Source organism: Dromaius novaehollandiae, chromosome 2, assembly GCF_036370855.1.
Source record: "Dromaius novaehollandiae isolate bDroNov1 chromosome 2, bDroNov1.hap1, whole genome shotgun sequence".
NCBI classification, from domain to species: Eukaryota; Metazoa; Chordata; class Aves; order Casuariiformes; family Dromaiidae; genus Dromaius; species Dromaius novaehollandiae.
In genome coordinates this window covers 28,296,302-28,317,844 of record NC_088099.1, presented here as the reverse complement: position 1 = coordinate 28,317,844, position 21,543 = coordinate 28,296,302, and the positions used below count along the sequence as shown (strand labels likewise).

Sequence of the window (21,543 nt, the reverse complement as noted above, 5' to 3'; positions counted from 1 at the left end):
ATCCAGAGGCAAAGTCAACAGAGAGGGTGCTGGTGTAGTTGGGCAGGGATAGAGGTCTTTCCTCTTCACTTAACAGACTGTTGGGGTGTCACAGAGCCATGGGTCTGTGAAACTTCCCCATTCGGATCAGGACTGCATTCAGCCTTGGCATCTCTTTTCAGTAGGCACTGAAGCAGCAGTGGAGCAGGGATGTTCAGTGGTACCCTGGACTGTGGTGTTTCTGTTGGCAGGTTGACCTGCGTCAGACCTGCCACTCAGAGGAGCCGAAGCTACCCCACCTGGGAGGAGGATGAGACTGGAGGTCTGCTTTGTGCAGTCCTTGTGCCAGGCCAGGTGCTCAGAGCCAGCAGCTGTACGGCCTGCAGAAGGGCTACAAAAGCTAGCACCTGCCCTATGTTTGACAGGTTGGTCCATCCTGTCACATACTCAGTGAGTGGCATCCAGAGCAGAGCTGGGGACAACGCTACAAACTCAGCTCCCTGTTCCCTTCTCCTCCAGCACTCTCCAGCACCAGTCAGGGTAGCAGAATGACTCTGACAATTTGTAATCTGTCCTTTTCTTTTAGTCAGTGCATTGCTCAGCTCCCAGCCTTGTGGCCTCATCTTTTCTGCCACGCTCCTAGCATGAAACTGGGAACAGAAAGCATCCAGAGGAGACAGAGGCCTTCAGAGTGGCTGTTCGCATTGTTTTTGCCTCCCACTACTTCACTAGCTGTGCTCTCCTCCCTTCACAGAAGTTGAATGGGAGCACGACTGTTCTGTGTTGTAGCTAATCGGTGGTCACGGCTGCTTCTGAGCCTGTGCTGGAACATTGTACCCCTAAGAAACTGTGGCAGAAGCAGTTGGAATTGGATGCCGCGCTACGCAGTGGCTCACGTTATGCCAGGCTAAGCAATTAGGACTCATCCACCAAAGAAAGCAGACTGTGGCCAGCCTTCCTGGCTGTGTAGGACTGTGGTGCAGCAGATGGTACGCAGAGTGTAATGGACTGAGAAAATATTCTGAGTGGGGAAAATGGCACCTTAAAAAATGCCACCGTTGCTGACGTTCTCTGGAAATGCAGAGGCCAAGTGAAGAACCTTTTTTGTGCAGCGTTGCAGTTGCTCTCTGCTGACAAGGGGTAACAGCAAAAAGGAAGACAGTCATGAGATTTTTGTTTCTGGAAGTGGTCCATTCTGAAGCACTTGATGTCTTTCAGAATTCTGTGACATGATATGAACCACAGAATGGTAAGAGGGAGGGTACTTTGTTTTTAATCTGGGAATACAAAAAGAAAGTGAAAGCTGAGAAACCAGTTTTTCCATCTGTGGGAATTAACATAGTCCCTGATGAGTTGTCATATGCTGACTGGGATCTAAGGCAAAGCAATCAGAGAAAGATTATTAGAGAACACGAAACTGAGATAGATCAATTATGATTTGTAAATCAGAGAACACCCAGACCAGTTTACAAAATTTATGAAGGGTGAACAAGTGTTCACTACTGTGGATGTACTAGAAAATGCAAACTACACTGCTACAAGTAAAGAGATCGAGGGCAGAAAAGAATGCTAGAGCTCAGAACTGGATTCTGAAGAAACAAAAATGTGGCTCTGCACAGATCGTGACAGACACTGTGAACCAAAACAATACAGCGTCTGAGAAAGGACACAGGAACAGCTGTGGGTGGTATTTACCAGTGCCAGCAGTGTGTATAGCATGCACATGGAGGATGGAGAGCACAGCAAAAGGAACGCTACAGGGGAACAGTGGATAACACTGCAGCCAAAAGTATCTAGATAGTCTCACCTAAAGCAAGCAGGACATGTATCAGCTGTGAGATGGCCACTGGGGCACAAGCTGACATACCATCAGAAATCAAGATTGAAATAGTGCTGATAAGATCAAAGAGAAACGGATACAATTCAAAGCTTAAGTGATGATGTTAAGAGATGTGAACTGAGAATCTTGATAAATGGTGAGCTGGCACTATTACAACTTGTTGGGGCGTGGGATGGGATGTGGAGGACAGTAACTGTTACTGAATGTGGAACTTACCAAGTTGTTAGTCCCCTTGTGTGGATATACTCACTAGAGAGGCAGGGGGCAAAAATGATTGATAAAAGAATTTGAGGAAGTTTCCACAAACCAGGAATCTCTCTAACACAATACCAAACAGAGACACTCAAGTTGTCCTGTAATTCCCCCCCTTAGGAAAGTTCTCCTTGCCCTAAGGCTGAAGTTCAGAGAAAGACAGGCAGATTGATTGCACTGAGACTCACAAAATCAACAAGAAAGTTAGCAGAATGGATACTCATTTGCTCATTATTGTAGGAGAACGTAAAAACCCAGAATCATCCACTTCACATATGAACCCAAAGGAATTTAATAAGCATATAGAAAGGGAGCATTTTTCTGTGGCCTAGAAGAATGAAAAAAGCTTGGAGATTGCCAATACTTTTCTTAAGCTTGGTGCACCAACGAAGTTCTGAAAGACACGCTTAAAACAGGACGTGCCTATATTTAAACCTCTGCATTCCTGTGACACTGCTTCTCAGGTTGTAGCTAAACTGTGGGACTCGGTCTAGCACCCTGGCCCCAGAATGACTGAATGCTGGGATAAGCCTGTGTGCACTGCTTCCCTCTTCTCTCTTTAAGCTCTAGATTTTGTTAGAAAGAAACATGGTTGCATAGGCAGGGAGGGAGTCAGAAGGGTCTCCATAGGTACTCCTGTGTGGATGTATTGTGGAGCTTATCAACCCTGATAGCCTTATGTTACCATTTGGGATTTCCTGGTACTGAAAGGGTTTCGCTGGAAAATGCAAAGGGCAATAAATGGTAAGAGGAGCAAAGGTTTATGCAGAGAGCTGCTTTGGGAGCCTGAGTTACTGCTTGAGGTCTCTCTTCTGGTCACAGACAACTGTGGGATAGGCATTTTATTAAATTAACTGACGCAGATGCTGAGTGATCAGGCCAGTGCAGCGTGTGGCCGCTGCTGAGTGCGGGCTGTGCACGGCTGGGTAGGGAAACAGCCACGTGGTGCACCTTTTGGGAGGGTCCTCTGCAGAGTCTGCCTCATGCAGGGTGGGGTGATTGCGACCCGTGGACTGCATGAGGCAGACCTTTCTGCCTGCTTGGCTCAGAGTGACTTCTGAACCAGGAAACTGAGCCCCTAAGCAAGTCATCTCCTATCTAGCCTCTTCCCCCCTCTCCATAATGCCCTTCTTTCTAATTCTCCTTGCTTCTAATAATTTGACTTGCCTGGCTTCTTTCTCCCCATAGTGATACAAGCTACCATAGAACTAGAAATTGCAATTTGTATGTGCTATGCATTTCCTTCCTCCTCTAGTTTTTTTCCTTAAACTAGAAGTGTTTGGGGAGAGGTTTACCTACCTGTATGTTTATGTGGTACTTAGAACAGTGGAACCCAAATTTGGACTGAATCTACCATGTTTTAATTACCTCCATTCTTATTTATCATTTATTGAAGACAAGCTCTACTGGCAAATGTTCTGGCAAGAGCAATGTCTCTGCTAGTCCAAATTGCAGCTGTGCTGAGGCCTCCCTTGCAAAGAGGATGTGCTGGCGGAAATGACTTTATACTCTCCGTAGTGTTATTTACTCCTTTTTATATCCTTATTCAATGCGTCTTTGTTTTTTTTATTTTAATTACTCCTTTTTCTATTGAGCACTAAAAAACATGTTGACAATTCAAATTATTTTTCCTATATGAGCTGTAACAGCCTTCTCTGGCTCCTCATTACACTGACTATTGAGTTCCAATAGTTTCATGTTGTTCTTCATGAACAGATATACAGAGTATGTCATCCACACGCTTCCCTTCAGCCATTTATTCCCATCTCAGTGAGCTCTTAGGCTGCTGATCCTAAATTGCATTAACTGAACTGTGAGCCTATATGTAATGCAGCCTGGCTTGGAAAGTTCCACAGAAAGAGAAGATCTCATTCATTGTAAGCTTATGTTGTAATTTTTTTTCAGCCAAACAGCCAAGGGATGTTTGCACACATTCATGCAAAAACAGCACATGTTCTCTGTAGACCAAGGGCCAGTGCCTTTCTGTTTTCCAGTCTGGGGACATGGCCCCTTCAGAAAGTAGAGGGGAGGGGAAGAGCAGCCCAGCTGAAGAAAGGGAATGAGACATCTGCCTCCTCATTAGGATGAGCTCTAGCTGTTTGGGAAAGCAGAGGAGAAGCCTGTTTGAATTAGTGGCACCTGTGTATATGAGAAGAGGCACACAGGCTCATGGGCTTCTGCTGAGGCTCCAAAAAAGTTGTGGAATCTTGTAAGCAGCAGAGAAAGGAGTGTTGGGGGGGAGGGAGGGCTGGTTACCTCCTAGAGACTTGCTGTATTAGGCTGCAGGAGGAGGAGGAGAGTCATAAATATTGTAGATTGTGGATATGAAGAGTGAAGAGATGTTAAAGGGGTTGAAGAGGCTGCTCTTCAGGTGAGGATCCTTGCCTATAACATGAACACAGACAAAAGATCACAGCAGTGTGAGATAATACAAGTGCTATTGCTAGCTGTGCTCTAAGGAGTCTGTGTTGCTGCAACCAGTATAAATCCCACTGGCCAGTTAGCTCTTGCTTGACTGACTGAAAACCAGCTAGCTGACTGATGGTAGCCCCTTCTGCACTCTCAGTTTTTTTCAAAAGCCTTTAATAGCAGCTCTTGTTCCTTGAGGAAGGAGAGGACTGGGCAGCCGGGAGTGATGGGCCAGGCTCCCCAGCAGACACACGCTGCTGAGTATGTGTCCCGAGACTAGCCGGGGCCAACTGGCTGCTGACTGGTGCTGTCCTGTGAGGAGCTGGGCAGGGAGGCAATGCTGGCCTAAGCAGCCCTGGAGGAACTGTCCTGGCCACTCTGGTAAGGACACGTGGAAAAGATCAGAGGGAGGGAGGTTCTGGTTTTCCCGGAGGCTGGAGTTTCTTGGCCGTGACTGCTTGTTTTCGGCTCTGTGGTTCTCCACGTTCTCGGGCAGGAGCACAGCCCGGGCGTCTGAGCGTGCTGAGAGCTGCAGGCAGTGAGAGATGACTCCCGCGCTCTTGTTTTCCCAGGTGCGTCTCTAACTGGCTCAAGACTCTCACTGTAAGGTACCAGATGGTTGTGTGAGGCTCAGACTCTGACTTGGTACAAATGGTGAGGAGTGCCTGCTCCACAAGACTTGGCTTTAGCTCTCAAGGAAGCTTGCACTTTCTTGCCCCGAGTTCCTTGTGTTTCCCTAAAAAATGTTGTTCAACTGGCCTTAAAGTAGGGAACAAATGTGCTACAAGCAAAACAAAAATCCACTTTGGACACCCTTAAAGGAGAAAATAAGCAAGGTGTTTAAAAGCCCCTGCCTGTGGAAATAAGGTTTAATGTGTACCCTCAACTTTCTGCTATCTTCCCAGTGTGTTACTCATTCCCATGTGTGTGGAGAGGTTGGTTGGTTTGTTTGTCTGTTTTTTTCCTTCTTGGAGTCTGGGCTGTCAGGACTGTTGTAATACAAACTCAGTTCTCACTATTAGAAGTGGAATCGAAGTTCCCAGCCCTTTGAGTTGCAGAGATTGAAACAATGGCATAAATAGCAGAAGATGATAAAACCCCTTAAATCATGTTCTGCTTTCATTCTCTTTTTTTAAGTCATTTTGTGGGAAGGAGGAGGATTTGACCTACAGAGCTAGCTATACTGTGCAGAAGCTGCAGAATTCCCTTCCTCCACCTACAGTTCTTATAGATGAAGAGATGGGAGATGGTGTGCTCAATTACCTGGAGCAGGTGGGGCAAACCTATCTAGGATTTGTTGATTTAAAAATTACTGGGGTTGTTTTTCTATTTTTTATAACAATATTTCACTGAATTGTGCCATATTTAAAGTGCATCCATCTTTAATCCTCACAGTTTTTTAAAGGTATCCTAGATATAATGCGCACAGTGTATTTTGGAACTGATACTGCAGACAAGAATGTGTGTATTTAATGATTGCTAGTATTTGCAGGATAGGGATCTAAGTCAGTAGGTGTGTTAGAACTACCTAAAAGAGAGATCTGCTCGTCTGAGAAACCACACAGGACTGTAGGCTCTAAAGTGAACTGTGTGGCAGATAAAAGCAATTGGAGTCTTTTGAATTCTCACTGATTTTTCTTTTTTTTTTTTTTTTTTTTTTTTTTTTTTTTTTTTTGTTGCTTGTCAGGCTTTGGGTAAAACAGCTATGAGACCTTTTTAGATGCATCTTTCTGAAAGAACAGCTCATTGTAAAGCTTGAATTTTCTTTCTTTCCCCGCATTTATTTTCCCTCTCCAGGGCCTGCAGGTGTTTCCGTGCTGTCTCTGTGCACGCTGGCTTGCAATCTTCCTTTTCAGGGCAGGAGGCAGGGGTGGCAGCAGCAGCCTGCCTCTCAGTCAGGCTGTGGCGAGCACTGGAGGAGGCATCTGGCAGCTCATGCAGTTGCTTTCCGCCTCCGTTTTGAAACACGCAGCGGGGATGGCTCTAGCCAACAGCCCTCCAGTAGGACCGTGGGGATTTGCAAAAATACCAGTTTAAAGTGCCTGACTGAAAAGCATGATTTAATAGAAAAGGGTTGTGGTGCACTTATTAAGTTGTTCTCATGTAAAGAATGCTTGCATTTCTGAGAATAACCTTTTTTTAGGTAGTTTAAAAGAAACATCTTACTGTTCCTGTCCAAGCAGTTTCTTATTGTAACCTATAGAACCGAGGTTTCTTAGAGAAAGAATTTCTGTCTTCCCACTGCATACAAGAATCACTGTTCTTTATTGTGGGAAAACAGACTGTAAATATATAACTTCTGAAGGCTTAAAGTTTCTCTTGCATAAGAAAATAAATTCAGGTCAGGAGTCCAAATTTCAAAGTTTCCTTTATGTGCATTTCTCTGTAAAACATAAGCTTAGGACTGTGGAGAAATAGGAGGATATGGACTATAACAGTCCAAAGGAGACTTCTGAGCCCTGCATTTGGCATTCATCATCAATGTCGAAGTTCCTAAAGTTTTGTTTATTTTTAAGCCATTTATTTACTTTGTTTGCAGTTAAATTATCATGAAACTAGGAAACACATTAGCCACACATCTGTGTTCAGAGTGGTTCCATCAAAGCCTGATTATAGTAATTTAAAATCAGATCTTATAAGTGAAGTCTGTAGTATCTGTTCTTATCAGGATAAAAAGCAGCACTCTATTTTTGAAGAGGAATTGATCTAATTGTGCTCAGTTGGGTACCCATTAGGAACAAATTTTCACTGTAAGAGCACAAGGAGGAGTGAGTGGAGGGTTGTGCAGCCCTTTAAAAAGGAACTGAAATAATGCCCTTTTTATAGTTATGTTAATCTTGCCATATGAATCACAGAATATACAGTACCTTGAGCACATGCTTTTGGTTGCAGGGAAAATGCACAGTGAACAAGCCATAAGCAACAAGGGTGCTGTGCTGCTCTGCCCCAGCAGGAAGATACTGTGACGTGTTTCTTATGCAATGTGTTTCTTACAGAAGAGGGTGTGAGATGCAGATTTTTTGTACTCACTTATGTATTTTAGGTAGAGATCCTGTTTTCTCTGAAACAGCTACGGTGGTTGTAACCCAGTGTGACTACAGTCGTTCACGTAAAAGGAGCGTAGGATATTGCTGTTTCCTCTGTGGGGATAAGGTCAGATCCTGTACATCCCGTAGGAGACTTAGGTGTTTGAGTCTGAGGTGTGCTCTGCTCCGTTGCCTTCACCTGCAACTGGGGCAGATGAGAGGCCGCAGGGCTGTGAGGCAGCTGGGGTAGTGCTGGGAGCCCAGGGGAGCCGTTGCTGGAAGGTGATTTTCTGCCAGGTGCTTTGTACCATGGCCCTTCCTCCACCCTGTGGTTTGAAGCCATCCGTGTGTCTTGCCATGTGATGCAGCTGGGGAGGCTTTGCATGCTGGACTGAAAGAGGTGAGAAAAGTCTTTGCCTCCCTGCCTGTGGGCTTAGACGGGCAAGCACGCTGTGGCGTGGTAGCGGCTCTGCAGTAATTGTCCATGGGCATGCTCCTATCCTTGGGAGAACAAAAGGGGATTTGAGCTAACTTAATTCTTCTTCTAGGTGTCTGTGTCCACACACAGAGGGTCATACTACATTATATCCTGACTTTTGCATGTAGGTGAGTCCTGAGTAAACCCCTTGCTTCTGTATGGTAACATCATGCTCACTGCCGGGAAGGCTATGGGCAACTCCCTGCTCTCCACAAACAACTCAGAGGTGGTAATGCTGCACCCTCGCTTTCGTGGCCCTTCTGGCCTGCCGTGCGCCCCAGCTCGGCGTGCTGGCCCAGCGCTTCGGCTAGGGAAGTGGCACAGCTCCCTCGAACCCAGCGGAGCTCTGCTGACGTATGTGAGCGGCGGATATGATCCACTATTGCCAGCATTCCTGGGGGGTGATACACGTCCAGATGCTGTTACTGTAGGCAATGGGTAAGAAGCCACAGTTCTGTCCTTAATCTGCATCTCTGTAATGCTGGGGGGGGGAAAGGTGAAGAACCATCTTGTCTCTTCTCACTTCTGCTGGTATTTACTTGTGGATGCGACAAGCTGTCATTTTCTAGTTTGTGTGAAAAGTGACACTTAATCTCCCTTCCCCCTACTCCAGCCTTCCCAGCATATTTGCTGCATGCAGATATAGATTTGTGTTCATTTCCCTAGCAGATGTCACAGTGATTCAATGCAGAATGTGCTTGGGGACGTGATTATAATTGAACTGTTCTCAAGGAAGCGGAGATGAATGTATTGCTATTTTCTGCTTCTGTTACAATACTAGAGCTTTGCATTTCAGATCCTTGATTTGGAGCTTTAACTTCCCATTTTACATTAAAGGGAAGCAATACTTGCAACTCTCTTAAACGCTTCAGAAGTTCTGCAAGACCAAATATAAATAACAAAAGTATCTGATCTGAAAAAATAATCTAGGTCTATGCTACAACTGGACTCTGAATGTCCATGCAGTGGTGTGTAGCGTTTCTAATGTGTTTTACACAAGGCTGGATGAGATGTACTGATGTAGCAGTGTGAATTCAGGATGGTGCTTACTGTGTGTTACTTACAGGTGTGTAGGGACTGCTTTTATATTCAGTGCCACTGTGAGTTGATAGTTGTTCGATGTTTAGATGTAAGAAAGCGTCGTGAGTAATACATAGGAATCTTACTGTTATTTAAAATAAGGCTTATTTAAAAAGCAGGCTCCCATTACTCAGAATTTACTGACGGTGCCTACCTTCTTCCTTTCACTTCTCCATCCAATTTACAAGGAAAAATCTCTTTCTGCTGAGGAAGTGCCTCACAAAGGTTTGGCATTCTCGTGGTGATAGCCCTGGGGCATCACTTCCTCCTTCAGAAATACAAGTTAATTATATAGCTGTTGCAAAATAAAATGGGAGTCTAAGTGAAAAAGAAAAGGTAATTATTTAATTGCTAACATCGCTTCTGCTATACCATTGTTTGACAGCTGTGTAATCGATGTGTGCTGCTGTGATATCCAGTCTCTAGCAGTGCAGGTTTGATGCATATATATTCTTTCATGAGTTCCCAACTGCCTGCTATTTTCTGTCATTACAAGTAGATGCTGATGTAGAAATATGACTCCAGCTGGCTCTTGACCAGCCTTCTTGGCGCTTGAGGAAATACCCCTCCTTTAATAAAGTTAATGTTATTGGGGATTGCCACCTTCAACTGTTTCTATATCCTTGTCACAAAGGAAATGCTGTTTCCTCCCTTTGGAGGATTACACAGCTTTAAAGCTGCCCTGTCTGTGAAGATTAGTACATTGCTGTGTAGCTGTTTCTTCTCCCCTGCCCCCCAGTGAAGAAGTGGTTGCTCAAAGGGGTGCCTTGAGGGGAGCGCCGTATTGCAGACTGCCAGGCATCTGCTTTGTCCTCTTTGCACTCTCAGCAAAACGCCTGCTTCTGAAAATCAGTTTCCTCTCCTGCTGTGTGGAGGGTGTTCCTGTTGTTGGATCCCACCGTGCATCCCCGGCACTGTGCAGTGGCAGTCAGAGGGCTAATGGCACCGCTGCAGCTGCTGCTACGCTGGGACTCGCTCTCCGTTCTGCCGCCCAGGACTGGAGATCAGCACAGGTGCCAGACTGACCGAGAGCAACTTGCATCCTCATATGGCAGGACTGCACTTGCACTGTTGACTGCAGTTTTGCTTGGGAAATCTCACAGGCAATCTCACAGATTGGAGAAATGTAGTCCTCAGTTTGCAGTGATCTGTGTTCATCTTCATGTTAATGAAGGACAATCTGTCAGGCTCCCCATGGTCCTCTTGGGCCCGGTTTTCCAGAGGGCTGAAGCATGCTCCCTTGTCTCTTCCTGCTGCTTTGGAGCTCGCTCCTGGAATACACACTGCCTCTCACAGCTGAGAAATGGCCTGTCTGCACATTTGAGCCGGAAAACAAGTACCGTTCTGATACGGTCACTGGCCGAGAATAAGGGAGCTGTCACTGTACCTCTTTGTGTCAATGCAGCAATGAAAGCAATGAATGGCGTTTGGGGACAGGAAGGGCAGCAGCTTTTGAATCCAGTCATTTGAGGCCATTGTTACCTGGCACATATCAAATCTAGGTACTCCCACTCTAGTGATCTAGATGGCATCTCAAAAAAAAAAAAAAAAAACCCCCCAAAAAAACCCCAAAAAACCCAAACACCCCCCCCCCAAAAAAAACCAAACCAAACCAAAACAAAACAAAAACAAACCAAAAAAAGCCCCCCAAAAAAACCCAAAATAATTCTGGCCAGCAGCTGGCTTGCAGGGACTCCCAAGGTGAAATGCCTCACTTCTGGATTTCCACAGTGCATGCTATAAAACTACCCCCTCGTTGGATTTCAGTGGAAGAGAAGTCACAGTACCATATTTTAGTCTTTCCTAGGGTTAAGCAGGCATTCTGGGGCAGAAAAAGACTGGTGAGGGTCAACAGACCCTAGACTGTACCACAGGAATTCTCTGGTCTCTGCAACAGGCAAGCAAACATGTCCCTAAAGTATGAGTGAAAATAATGTAGTTACAGATTTGGACAAATGCTTCTGTTGAGCCATAGCTAATGGTAAGTGCTATGGAACAGGTTATATATAAACATGTGAAATCTCTTTATGAAAGAATCTATCACCATAGCAAGATTTTTTTTTGTGTGTGTTTATATAACTTCTGCTATGGAAATCTTAGTGAGGTTTTTTAAGGACTATGAAGTAAGGCACAGCTGTCAAGTAGGTAATTTGAGTTTAAAATGAGAAAAGGTCTTTTGCAGAACTAGAGGAATGGAGCAAGGATGAATGATGCCAAAATGGAGAGTTTAGAGCAGAGGTGTTAAACTAGAACAAAAAAAGCAACTCTTGAGTTCTGCCTTTGAAATTTGTCATTGATTCTCATCTGACTACCTTTCTGCAGTCATTTACCCTCTTCATGTTTTCATGGATTTGCCTAAAAAGTAGCGATAATAATACTAGTACAGGTCTTCTCTCAGTCTCTTACCCAAAGCTACTTTTGTTAGCATTCTCTGGTGTAGCACCTGGTTTTACTATCAAGGAGAGACCACAGCTAGCCTGGCCTTGGAAAGCAATTCTTTTTGATTTATCAAATTAATATTTTAAAACCTAGCTCTGGAACTTGTCTGCATCTGCTGGTAAAAGAGAAAAATCTGTAGTATTTTGCTAATAGGGAAACTAAAAGCATGTGCTGCAGTTGTCTGTGATCTAGTTAACTGTAAAGGTTTGGTCTTGTGCCTGCAGAGCTCTTCAGCTGATGGAGGTCTGAACTACTCAGTGTCACAAGACTCTGAAGACCCTTTTTTTCCCCTGCTCTTGCATAGCTGTGCTGCGCTTCCCAGCCACACACCAATTTGCAGAGGCAGTAGGGGTATTCCTTAATCCTCGGAAGGACCCAAAGCAGTGGGCAGCTTTGCATCCATTTTTGCAAAGCGTATGCCTTGGCTTCTTGCTGCTGTCTCTGTTCCTCTCGCTAATGCTCAGGTAACTCCAGCAGCCTCCACTTTATGCATTTGGGGATTATTCCAAGAGAGCCATCAACAGCAAAGTGCTGGATGGGTGAGAGACGAGTGTGAAAGGGCTGGTGAGGGGTGGGGTAGGTGAAGATCAGTTCGGGGATTGCAATGCTGAGAGAGCACCACCAGGGCTGCATGTTGGTGGTGGAAAGTTGGCATGTGAGGTAGCAAACGAGAAATGGGGTAGAACAGGGAAATGAGAAGAAAAAATTCTACTGGGGAGAGTGAACAGCCAATTCTGCCTCTGAGAGAGGGATTTCCAGGATGTAACATCTTGGGGTTGGAAGAGGAGGATAAAGAGAGAAGGAGACCTTACCTGTGGAGGAAAGGAGAGAAGCAATGGTTTAAATGATGCTTGAGAGAGTAGAAAGAGGAAGAATGTTAAAAGAGGTTGGAAATAAAGAGACTGAGCCTGGATGGTGAGGCAGAAGTAGAGATAACAGAGCTGAGGAAGTGGCAGAAGTGAGAGGGAGAGACGGTGTCAACGTCGCAATCCAAAAGTGTTTGTTGAGCTCCTGGAGATGTGAGGCAGTGGGTCACATCCTGCTGGCAGCAGGGTTGTGGCAGCGTGGCTTCATAACCCACCTGGTGTTACTGATTTTGGATCTGGGCAGGATTCACAGCCTTGGGCTTGGTAAGTGAGCGGGAGGTGCATGGATACGGCACTCACGTTTGGGTTGTGCCATGGGGGGAAGGGCAGAGAGGGAATGCACGTAATCATTGCTTCTTATCCTGGTATATAAAGTTAGGTGCTAAAACAGGCTCTACCTCACTCCTACACACAATGTGCTTGATTGCTTGATTTTTATGTAACGGGAAGATCTGAAGAGTGTGATTCTGTCAGATAGTGGGTGGAGGACAGAAAATCTAGCTATTAATGGGAGCAAGGAGGGAGAGGTTCTTTGTATACAGGAGACATGTCACCTTTGCAAAGCTGATATGGACTTTTTTATCTGAATATTTTAATGAGCTATGGATTTCCATACGTATCTGGAAGGAGACATTTGAAATGTAGACCCTGCGGGTCTTGCAGGCATTAAACTCAAATTTCTTCAACCAACAACTGTTTCTGTAACTAGATACTTGATGAGCTCTTATTTTTTGGCACAAGGTAAACTGGCTATTAGAGGCCTGGTAAGCAAACAAAGAGAAGGATAGAAAAACCATTTGCTATTTCTCCTATCACTGCTTAGGGGCCAGCCAAATGTGGTTAGGAAGCAGAGAGACTATGCAAAGACCTTTCTTAATACCTTGCTAATTAGGCTTGGCTGTGGATGGGCCTGTGCCCATCCGTGTGCTTCCCGGCTGCTTCCCTGTTGGCTGCCAGTCTGTCTCCACAGCTCAGAGGCAGGAGTTCCCGTTTGGTTGTCAGGCCTCATCTCTTGTTTCTCTAGGTACAGGCCTGGCTTCTGCCTTTGTTCGTAGCATTTTAGTTGGCTGTGATGATATTGAGGCCCCCAATCTCTCTGCCTTTCTGTAGCTATCTGGTCTATTCAGTCCCTCATGCTCATTTTGAAACATTCCTCTTTCTCAGAGGAAAATGTCTTTCTGGGCCATCTTGTACTTGAAATGTCCCTGCTGCTTCCCTCTATTTAATCAGTTATTACCCCTTAGAAGTAGAAAATTGTGCAGGAAACCAAAGGGAAAGCTTCCCTGGATGGCTGTTGCTTAAGTGAATGCTCTGAGATCCTCTGATGAAAGGTGTTCTGCAGGCTTCAGCTGTTAACAGCCTGTGTTTATCAGCTTAAAACGGGATATTGGTGAATTTCCGGATTGGTAGCAAGATTCCTGAGAAGTGAAGGCAGTGGTCTGAGCGCTTTTAGCGGCCACAAGGTTGCCATTGCACGGGGCCCCGCTCCAGCCTGCATCCGTGCTGCGCTGCTTGGCAGAAGGCTCCTCGATGGTGGCAGGCACACGTGAGCAGAGTGAGTTTCACACCACGCTTTTCAGGAGTGTTTCCACCAGCTGGACACATGAAGAGCCCCTTCCTGCTAAACTGGAAAACTCCTCTGTGCTGAGCGCATGCAGCAGCAATGGGAAGGGCTGTGGGAACTGTTTGTGGCTCTCACGGAAGCATGCGGTCCCATGAATGCTCTGAACCAGACCCACCTACCTGGAATATCTCATTTGCCATTATGTTTCCACAATGCTGCCAGTTGCAGGGGCCTCCTGTATTCATCTGTCAGTGTGATCTTTGGTGTCCTGAGCAGTTTGGTTTGGTGGCAAGAGACTAATAGGGGGGTGGGGGGTGGAGGCGCTTATCCTCTGAAATTTACCGGTGAGATACCTACTAATATAACAGAGGCAGCATACTGTGTTTTGGGCAGAGAGGCAGCAGCACTACTCTGCCGCTGTGCAGAACTAGCACTGTTGTACCGAGGGTTTCCAGTGGGAAATTCCCCACCGCCCACCTTGCCACAGGGCAGCGTGGAAGAGAAGAAAGAAAGTCCGGTGGTGGTGGTGGGCCTCTCCCAGTAAAACAACAACAAGAAGGGGAATCAAGCTGTTAGTCATGCACTATATATACTGTAGTATATGTGAATATATATATGTCTATATAAAAATACAGTGCATGCGATCTGTTGTCTAAAGCATAAGTATCAGGTTTCAGAATAATGAGAGAAGTAGCTCATAGGATACATAAATGTAAATCCAGTAGAAAGTGGCCCAGCAGGTAATTTTGCTAATAATGCTTTTATTTAGTTTTTAAGAAAGATATTAAGATTAGTGTGGTTAGAAAATAGAATGGTACCTCCTTTCTTTGTAGCCCTGTGAAGCCTGGAGGGTATCTTTAATCGTTTTTAAATGGTGCTTGTTAAAAAGCAGTGAAATTAAAGGGTATTTGGGGAAGTAGTTTTTTGTCCAAGTACGTTCCTTGTAGGTGGGGAAGTCTACTATTGTTTGCACCACAGGTGCTCAGACCCATTAATGTGTCTTTGTGTGCATTGTTTGCATGCAAGCTCATAAGGTGATGGCATCCTATAAACTGGTGTAAAAAAGAGTAATTGATTTTTGGCACTTCCTAAAATGCAGAGCACAAACGTGGCACAACCATTTTGAGTATGGAAGCATGAAAATTTCCTTGAGAAATAAGCAAGAAGAAGTTTTGATTCTGATCACTTCTTAATGTTTAATACCCTGCATGTGTATCCTGCATGCGGGGTATTTAAAATCATCCATAAATGTAATGCATATCTTCAAAAACAGGTATGTGCCTAGCGTCTTATCAGTGAGGTTAAGGCAGGGAGGACCAGATCTTCAAACGTACTGTGATTGTAGATGAGATCCTACTTAGTGTTTAAAATGGAACACATGCAATATATTTCTGAAAGGCAGGAGAGCGTATCAGGTTTGAATTTTGATAGAGCAATGTCTTTGCTGCAGCTTGGAAGAGAGAGAGATGGTGACTTTGCCTTTAAATGAGAAACTCCCTGGTTGAAACTAATTTTTGGTGTAGTATCGCAAAAGTCAGTGTGCTAAAGTGGCCTGCAGGATGACTTTAGTTATAGAAATTACTTAGAGGATTTCATTCCCATAAATGTATTTATGGGGCCATATTTTGTACACACTGTTTTCTTAGGATTGGGCTGTTTATACTTCTCTGTGTTTATTTGATGGTTAGTTATTTAAAACAAAATTGTAACAGTACTTGAATATTTGAGGCTAACCTGGACTGCTCTAGCATCATAATCAACACAAGCAGAAGAATTTTCAGAGCAGAAGTATTTTTCCACTCCCCTTAGGAAAAAGAGATGCAGAATTCCTAAGAAAAGCTGTCTCTCAGCCGGTTTTCACCACAGTATTCCATGAGCTGCAAATGTGTTTTCAGTAATCAAATGTGTGTTAATTAATCCCAAAGCTCTGCTCAATATGATATTCATGGTCAAAAAGAGGAGATAGAACTTGTTTCTGAGGAAGGAGATGCAACTTTTACTTGTTTTTCAGGTTTTTGCCTCCAGTGCCTGGGTGGAAGCAAGCTTTTAGGGCAAGTATGAGCAGAAATTTGAATACAAGACTAGATTTAAAAACAAACAAACAAAAAACTCTCTTCCCTAAAAGCATTCAAAATCCAACCTATCAAATATATGTAAAATTGCACTATCCATTTGCTTGTATTTTTCCCCCTGAATTTGCTACAGTCGTTAGTATGTTTTCCCAAGTGGCTACACACTGATCACTAATGCATACTTCTTACCAGCCGATTTTATTTAAAATGCATCTTTTAGTACCCCAATGTCTATTCAAAAGTGGTAATATCTAATCTACAAAATATCCTCTAGAATGGAGAGGGAAATTCTTCTCTGCACTCCTCCCTTAAAGTGCAGAAGTTTCCCTCTTTCCCCTGCCAACTTTTGCATGTAGGCTGGGGATTTCTATGGGACCAAAAAATGGGGCTGTCCAGCAAATTCCCATGCAAGTAATACTGTAACAGCATATCTTGGCCAGAGCAGCACCGTTGCCCAGGAGTTTCTGCATTTCAGGATCTTGCATTAATGATAAAGCTTGTACCGCAAATGGCTGCTGTCATGTAGCAACATAAATGTTGTGCAGTGTGATTTCACTGAGTGCCGGAGGGGCTCGGACGACTGCTCTCCCTCTGCTTTTCAGATGGGCCGTACAATCTCCAGCGTAACTGCGGTCGAGCTGCAGCCCAGCCTGGTGTGACCGGGCTGCTGCTCCACCGCGGCTGCTCTGGAGCCCCATTAGCTGTTTCTTCCTGCCTTAATTGCACAGTGCTTGATATTCAAATATTGAATGCTTCGAACCAGGGTTTTGAAATATTGATATAACAGAAAGCACAGACTGTCTCGGTCGAACCTCGGGCAGGCTTTGCTCAGCTGCCTCCTGTGTGGGGGGGACCTGTGGGGGAAGCAGAAAGGTCAGTGCAACGGACTTGCTTTTCTGGTGGGGGTGGGGAGGTTTCTGGCTGTTTATAGAACATGTAGGAGATTTGCTGCGATGAGATGACTCATGACTTGGTGAAGGCAATATCCAAATGCCATCATCTGCAATTTACTCCTTGTGCCATACTGAGTTAAGCAGAACATGAAGCCTCTCTACATACTGTTCCCTGGATACTCCTGGGGCTCTGCTTCCCTTTGCATGTGACGGCAGTTTCAGCCAAAACTGTTTCGTGGGGAACAGAAAAGACTGAGCATAAAAATAGTATTTTTGAGTCTTCTACTGATCTTCATGTGTGCTGAATGCTTTTTCTTTCTCTCTTCCTTCAGATATCTCTTGAAGCCACTTTCTGTTTATGCAGTATGTGATGCCTATAGTGATAAGTTTATGACTTGCGCATTTTTCAGTGATTTTTTTTTTTGTTTGAATTTTTCTGATGTATTGATTTTACATAAAGTGATGTCCATGGCCTTGGGGCTGCATTTGAAATTTCAGCGCCTTGGAGAGAGGGGACTGTGTATTCGTGCCGCCTCTCGCACAGGGCTGAGCTACGTGCAGGCAGCTCTCCCAGCGCACTAATTCTGCAGTACGAATGTGGAAAGGAACAGCTTGCTCAGGCGTGATGGTGGCACATTGATGAATTTGGCTTGAGTTTTTTTGAGCTGTGACAATCACCTGGACTGTCATGTTGTCTCAAACATTGCAAATCTGTCAGTGGGAGCATGGGCTGTGAACGAGCATTTCCCTACCCCTGAGCAGCAGGCAGCCCTCTGCACAAGATTGCAGCGGGTGAGACCGCATGGGTTTAGAAGAAGGTAGCAAAGCTACAATTGCTGTTTTATGTAGCCTTGTTTTTTAGAAATGAAAGCAGTAACAGTGGGATTGCCAGCATTAACTCTTCTGCATGCTTTTTTGTGCCCTTTTAGGATGGTTAGAGCTCTGGACATTCGACCACCACGGTCTCAGCATGACCCATGGCACAGTGGTGATGAGACTCCCTGGGGCTTGGGAACTGCTGGCCGTTCGTACATGTCGGTTCCCCTAATGGACCTCTGCAAGGGTAAAACTTGGGCTGGGCCATTCTTTTTGTTTTTCTTTACATTGTTTCTTCTGCTGTGCAAAATTAAGATGTTGTTGCATGCAACCCATCTGTATTTTTGCAATACCTCCTCTGTTTCCTGATTTAGTTCATTGGTGTCCATTTATGTTTATAATATTTGCAAATATTTGTGTCACTCTTTTCTTCCTCTCCATCTTTTTTTGATTGTTTTACAGCATTTGGAAGAGCTTGAATGCTTTTGTTTTACCTCCTTTTTCACCTTAGGAACATGAATTTTTATCTTCTTGTGCTCTGAGAGTTTTGTTGATCTTCAGTCTCTCAGATGAAGCCTCTTCACCAAGACGAAGGACTGTTGTTTTTCGTTTTTTGGTTTTTAATTTTTGTGGTTTTCTTTTGAGGAGTCCCCTAACAAAACAGAGTTAAATGAGAAAGTGATGCTTTTAAGGAGGAGATACATTCCTCACCTGTTTGAGATGACTTGCTACCCACCCAGCAGGAGTGAGGAAGCAGTCCGGTGGGGTTGGGATGGTTTGGCGGATGGTTCAGCCCGTTGCTGGAACTTGCCTTGTGTTTTCCCCACACGGGTAGTCTGGCCCCTGGACTCTGCTGGGACTGCCCTCCGTATGTCATAGGGAGGGAAAAGGCAAAATACATATATATTTTCTGTGTAAATGATGATGGGATGCACTGGTAATCTCTCTGGGTTTGCTTTGAGATGGGAAGAGGAAGTCATTGCTTTAAATCTCTTCCTTTGCTGCTGCCCACGGACGGGGATGCAGCCCTGCCTTAGGGAAGCGAGGTGGAGGGCTGCCGGAGCCCCGGCGCCTGCTGGTACCCTGGGTCACCCCACGCGTTAGTGCCGGGGTGGCGGTCCGGCGCTACCCGCGGGACTAAAGAGAACCTGATCCCAAGCGCTCAATTATTAACCAGGGGCAATATATTTATGTATTATCAGTGCTTCCTGCAAGAAGTTCCTTTTTACTGATATCACAAGGTCACATCTTTACCATGTCTTTTTCCCCAGCACCCAGTAGATACAATAGTTGCTTGCTCAGCTGCCATGCAGCAGAAATCAGGCTGAATTTTCAAGGTTGCTTTTATTTGTATCCCCTTTCTCTTCCCCCCCTTTTATTTTTCCCCTCCGCAAACGCATTTGGTTCCCGGCAGGCTCCCCAGCGGAGCCTGGAGAGGAGGGGAGCGAGGAAGACAAAAAAAAAAAAAAAGGAAAAAAAAGGAGGAAAAAAAAAAAAAAAAAAGCCACGCAGGGTATAGCTAGCACTGCCTCGCGCCTGAAACTGCTCATCGTGGCTTCACGCACTGCAGCTGCCTGGACTTGGGGGTCTGCGCGGCAAAACGCGTATGTATGTATATATATAAAATTTTTTTTTTAAAGAATTTAAAAAGAAGGGAAAGGAGAAGGCAGAGCCGCGCTCCCCGCACCAGCGCCCGCCCCGCCCCGCCGCCACGGAGGGGCGGGGCCCGAGGGGGCGGGGCTAGCCGGGGGCGGGGCCGGGCCGGGCGGCGCGGCGCGGCGGGCCCGCGGCGGCGGGCGCGGGCGCGGGAGCGGGGCCGCCATGGAGGCGGCGGGACGGCGGGGTCGCGCTGCCGAGGAGGGTCCGCGCCCCGACGAGGAGGAGGTGGATCCCCGCATCCAGGTGGGCGCCGCCGCTCCGCGGGCGTTGGGGGGGGGGAGGGATGTCTTAATTAAAAACAAAAAATTCTTTGTATTTCCATTTTTTATTTCAGATACATATATATAATTTTTTTAAAAATACCTAGGCCGGCCCCTGCAGCCCCGGGGTTCTCGGCGCCCCCCCCCAGCCCTTTGTTACCCGCAGCCCCCCGAGGATGCTGCATGTCCTCCTGGCACCTTCCTTTTTCCTGCTGGAAATACAGCCCGCCCCCCCCATTTTTTTTCTTTTTGGCCATGACAGCGTGACCTTGCCCGTGAAACGGGACTGCCGCTCGGAAATTCATCAGGGATGGTGGGAGGGGAAGAGGCTTTTAATTAGAAAAAGGAGAAAAAAGAAATAAAGCGCTGTAATGGAAGGTGGTGTTTCCTTGCTGTCAGTGCCTTGGAAATGCTCATTATTCTGTCATGGGTTTTAAACAAAGCTTTTCCTTCCCCGGATTGTGCCTTGACCTTTTTTCTTTTCTTTTTTTTTTTTTCATCTCATGCAAACTTCAGCACGCTCTGGCCCCTGAAATTAGATGTATTTTTAGGTCTCCGCAGATTTATGGCTCTTGCCTGCAGCACCCTTGGGACTGTGCACGCTGCGTGAATACGAGCGCGTGTGTGCGTGTGTGTGTACATCGCCGTGAGGATGGACCTCCTTGCTGAAATTGTCCTCCTTTTCTCCGTCCTGAGCATGTCTTTTCCAAGGCTGAGCAGAGCCATTGCAAAATTCACAAAACACGGATACACAGAGGGAGGCCCTCCTCCGTGAGCCGGCGTGTTGCAGCCCTGGTTTCCAGATGCCGAGCTCCATTAGCATCTATTGATTTAATTTTGGCCTTGGGTTCTTTAGTTTGCAGTATATTTCTACATACCTGATTTGCATGTTGCTGGAAAAAATGTGTTTTTTGTTGGCTTTGCCACTTGGTTAAAAAATAGCCTGCTGTGTCTGCTTCTGTGAGAGTCAAAACTTTCTTAGCCTTACAGTGAAAGGCAGTTAGGTAATTTCTGTACAAGTCTCTGTTTCAGAAAACATAGGTATGCAAATACGTATCTTCAAAATCCTAGAAGCTGGAAATGAAATCTGCCTTCAGAGGATAGGAGAACTGAGTTGCTGGAATGAATCCCCTTTTGATTGTAACCAGAGTAATTGTTGTAATCCAGTGGGAAATAGCTCAAGTGACGATCAGCTTACGATGTTCAGTTTATGCAGTGAAACATCTCAAGGCAGATCCTGTTAACACTGGTTGAAAATTAAATAACGATTTAGAGAATACTCCTGTTGAAACTGGTGGGATCACATACAGAGTAACGTGTTGCTCAAATAAATAATGGTATCGGAATCTGCTCCTGAGGATTGTTTTTTGTGGTTAGAAAGCCATTAAGAATGAGCGTTGTTTTTACAATAACTCATTCATGCCAGCGCCACTTCTGGTAAGTATTTATTCAAAGGATTTAACACCTTTGTTTTTGCTGTTAGAGTTCAAAATGTTGGCATGAAGGCTGACTAAACAAACCTAATCCTATGGCCAACTGACTAGCTGTGTTACAAAATGGTTTGCCAAAATCCAGAGCAAGTGCCTTGCATATGCTGCAAGGTACGTTCCTTCTCCTCTGTGCTATGCTGCTGGTGTGCATCTCCCACAATATCAGCAACTTTCTTTTAATCTCTTTGCTCTGTATGTGTAGGCCTCTTTCCCTCCTGCCGTGAAGGCAAATGGCCTTCTCTTAAAACTGTCTCACTGGAAACCAGCACACACGGACGTAATTCATTAGCAAGACAGAAATTATTCTGCCTTATGTTTATTTTTAATAGTGAAGAATAAACCAGAGCAGGAAATGTGCTGCCTTAAAATAAAACTACGGAGTCTCTACTTATGAGAAAAATAACCAGAGCAGCATAAAAG

At 45.3% G+C, this 21,543-nt stretch overlaps 1 protein-coding gene across 5 annotated transcripts in view; it reads left to right on the top strand.

Annotated features, from left to right (window-relative positions):
- Positions 1–4,905: 4,905 nt before the first annotated feature.
- Positions 4,906–21,543, top strand: part of SH3BP5 (SH3 domain binding protein 5) — a 67,282-nt gene continuing 50,644 nt past the window's right edge. For 2 of the 5 annotated variants that reach the window (XM_064506099.1, XM_064506098.1), the window contains exon 1: positions 19,459–19,616. In XM_064506099.1, coding sequence (XP_064362169.1) covers positions 19,536–19,616 — 81 coding nt within the window. In that variant the 5' untranslated portion in view covers positions 19,459–19,535. Of the gene's footprint in view, positions 5,053–8,090; positions 8,113–17,827; positions 17,962–19,128; positions 19,323–19,458; positions 19,617–21,543 lie in introns of those variants that run through there. The other 3 variants (XM_064506097.1, XM_064506095.1, XM_064506096.1) reach the window with 3 other exon arrangements.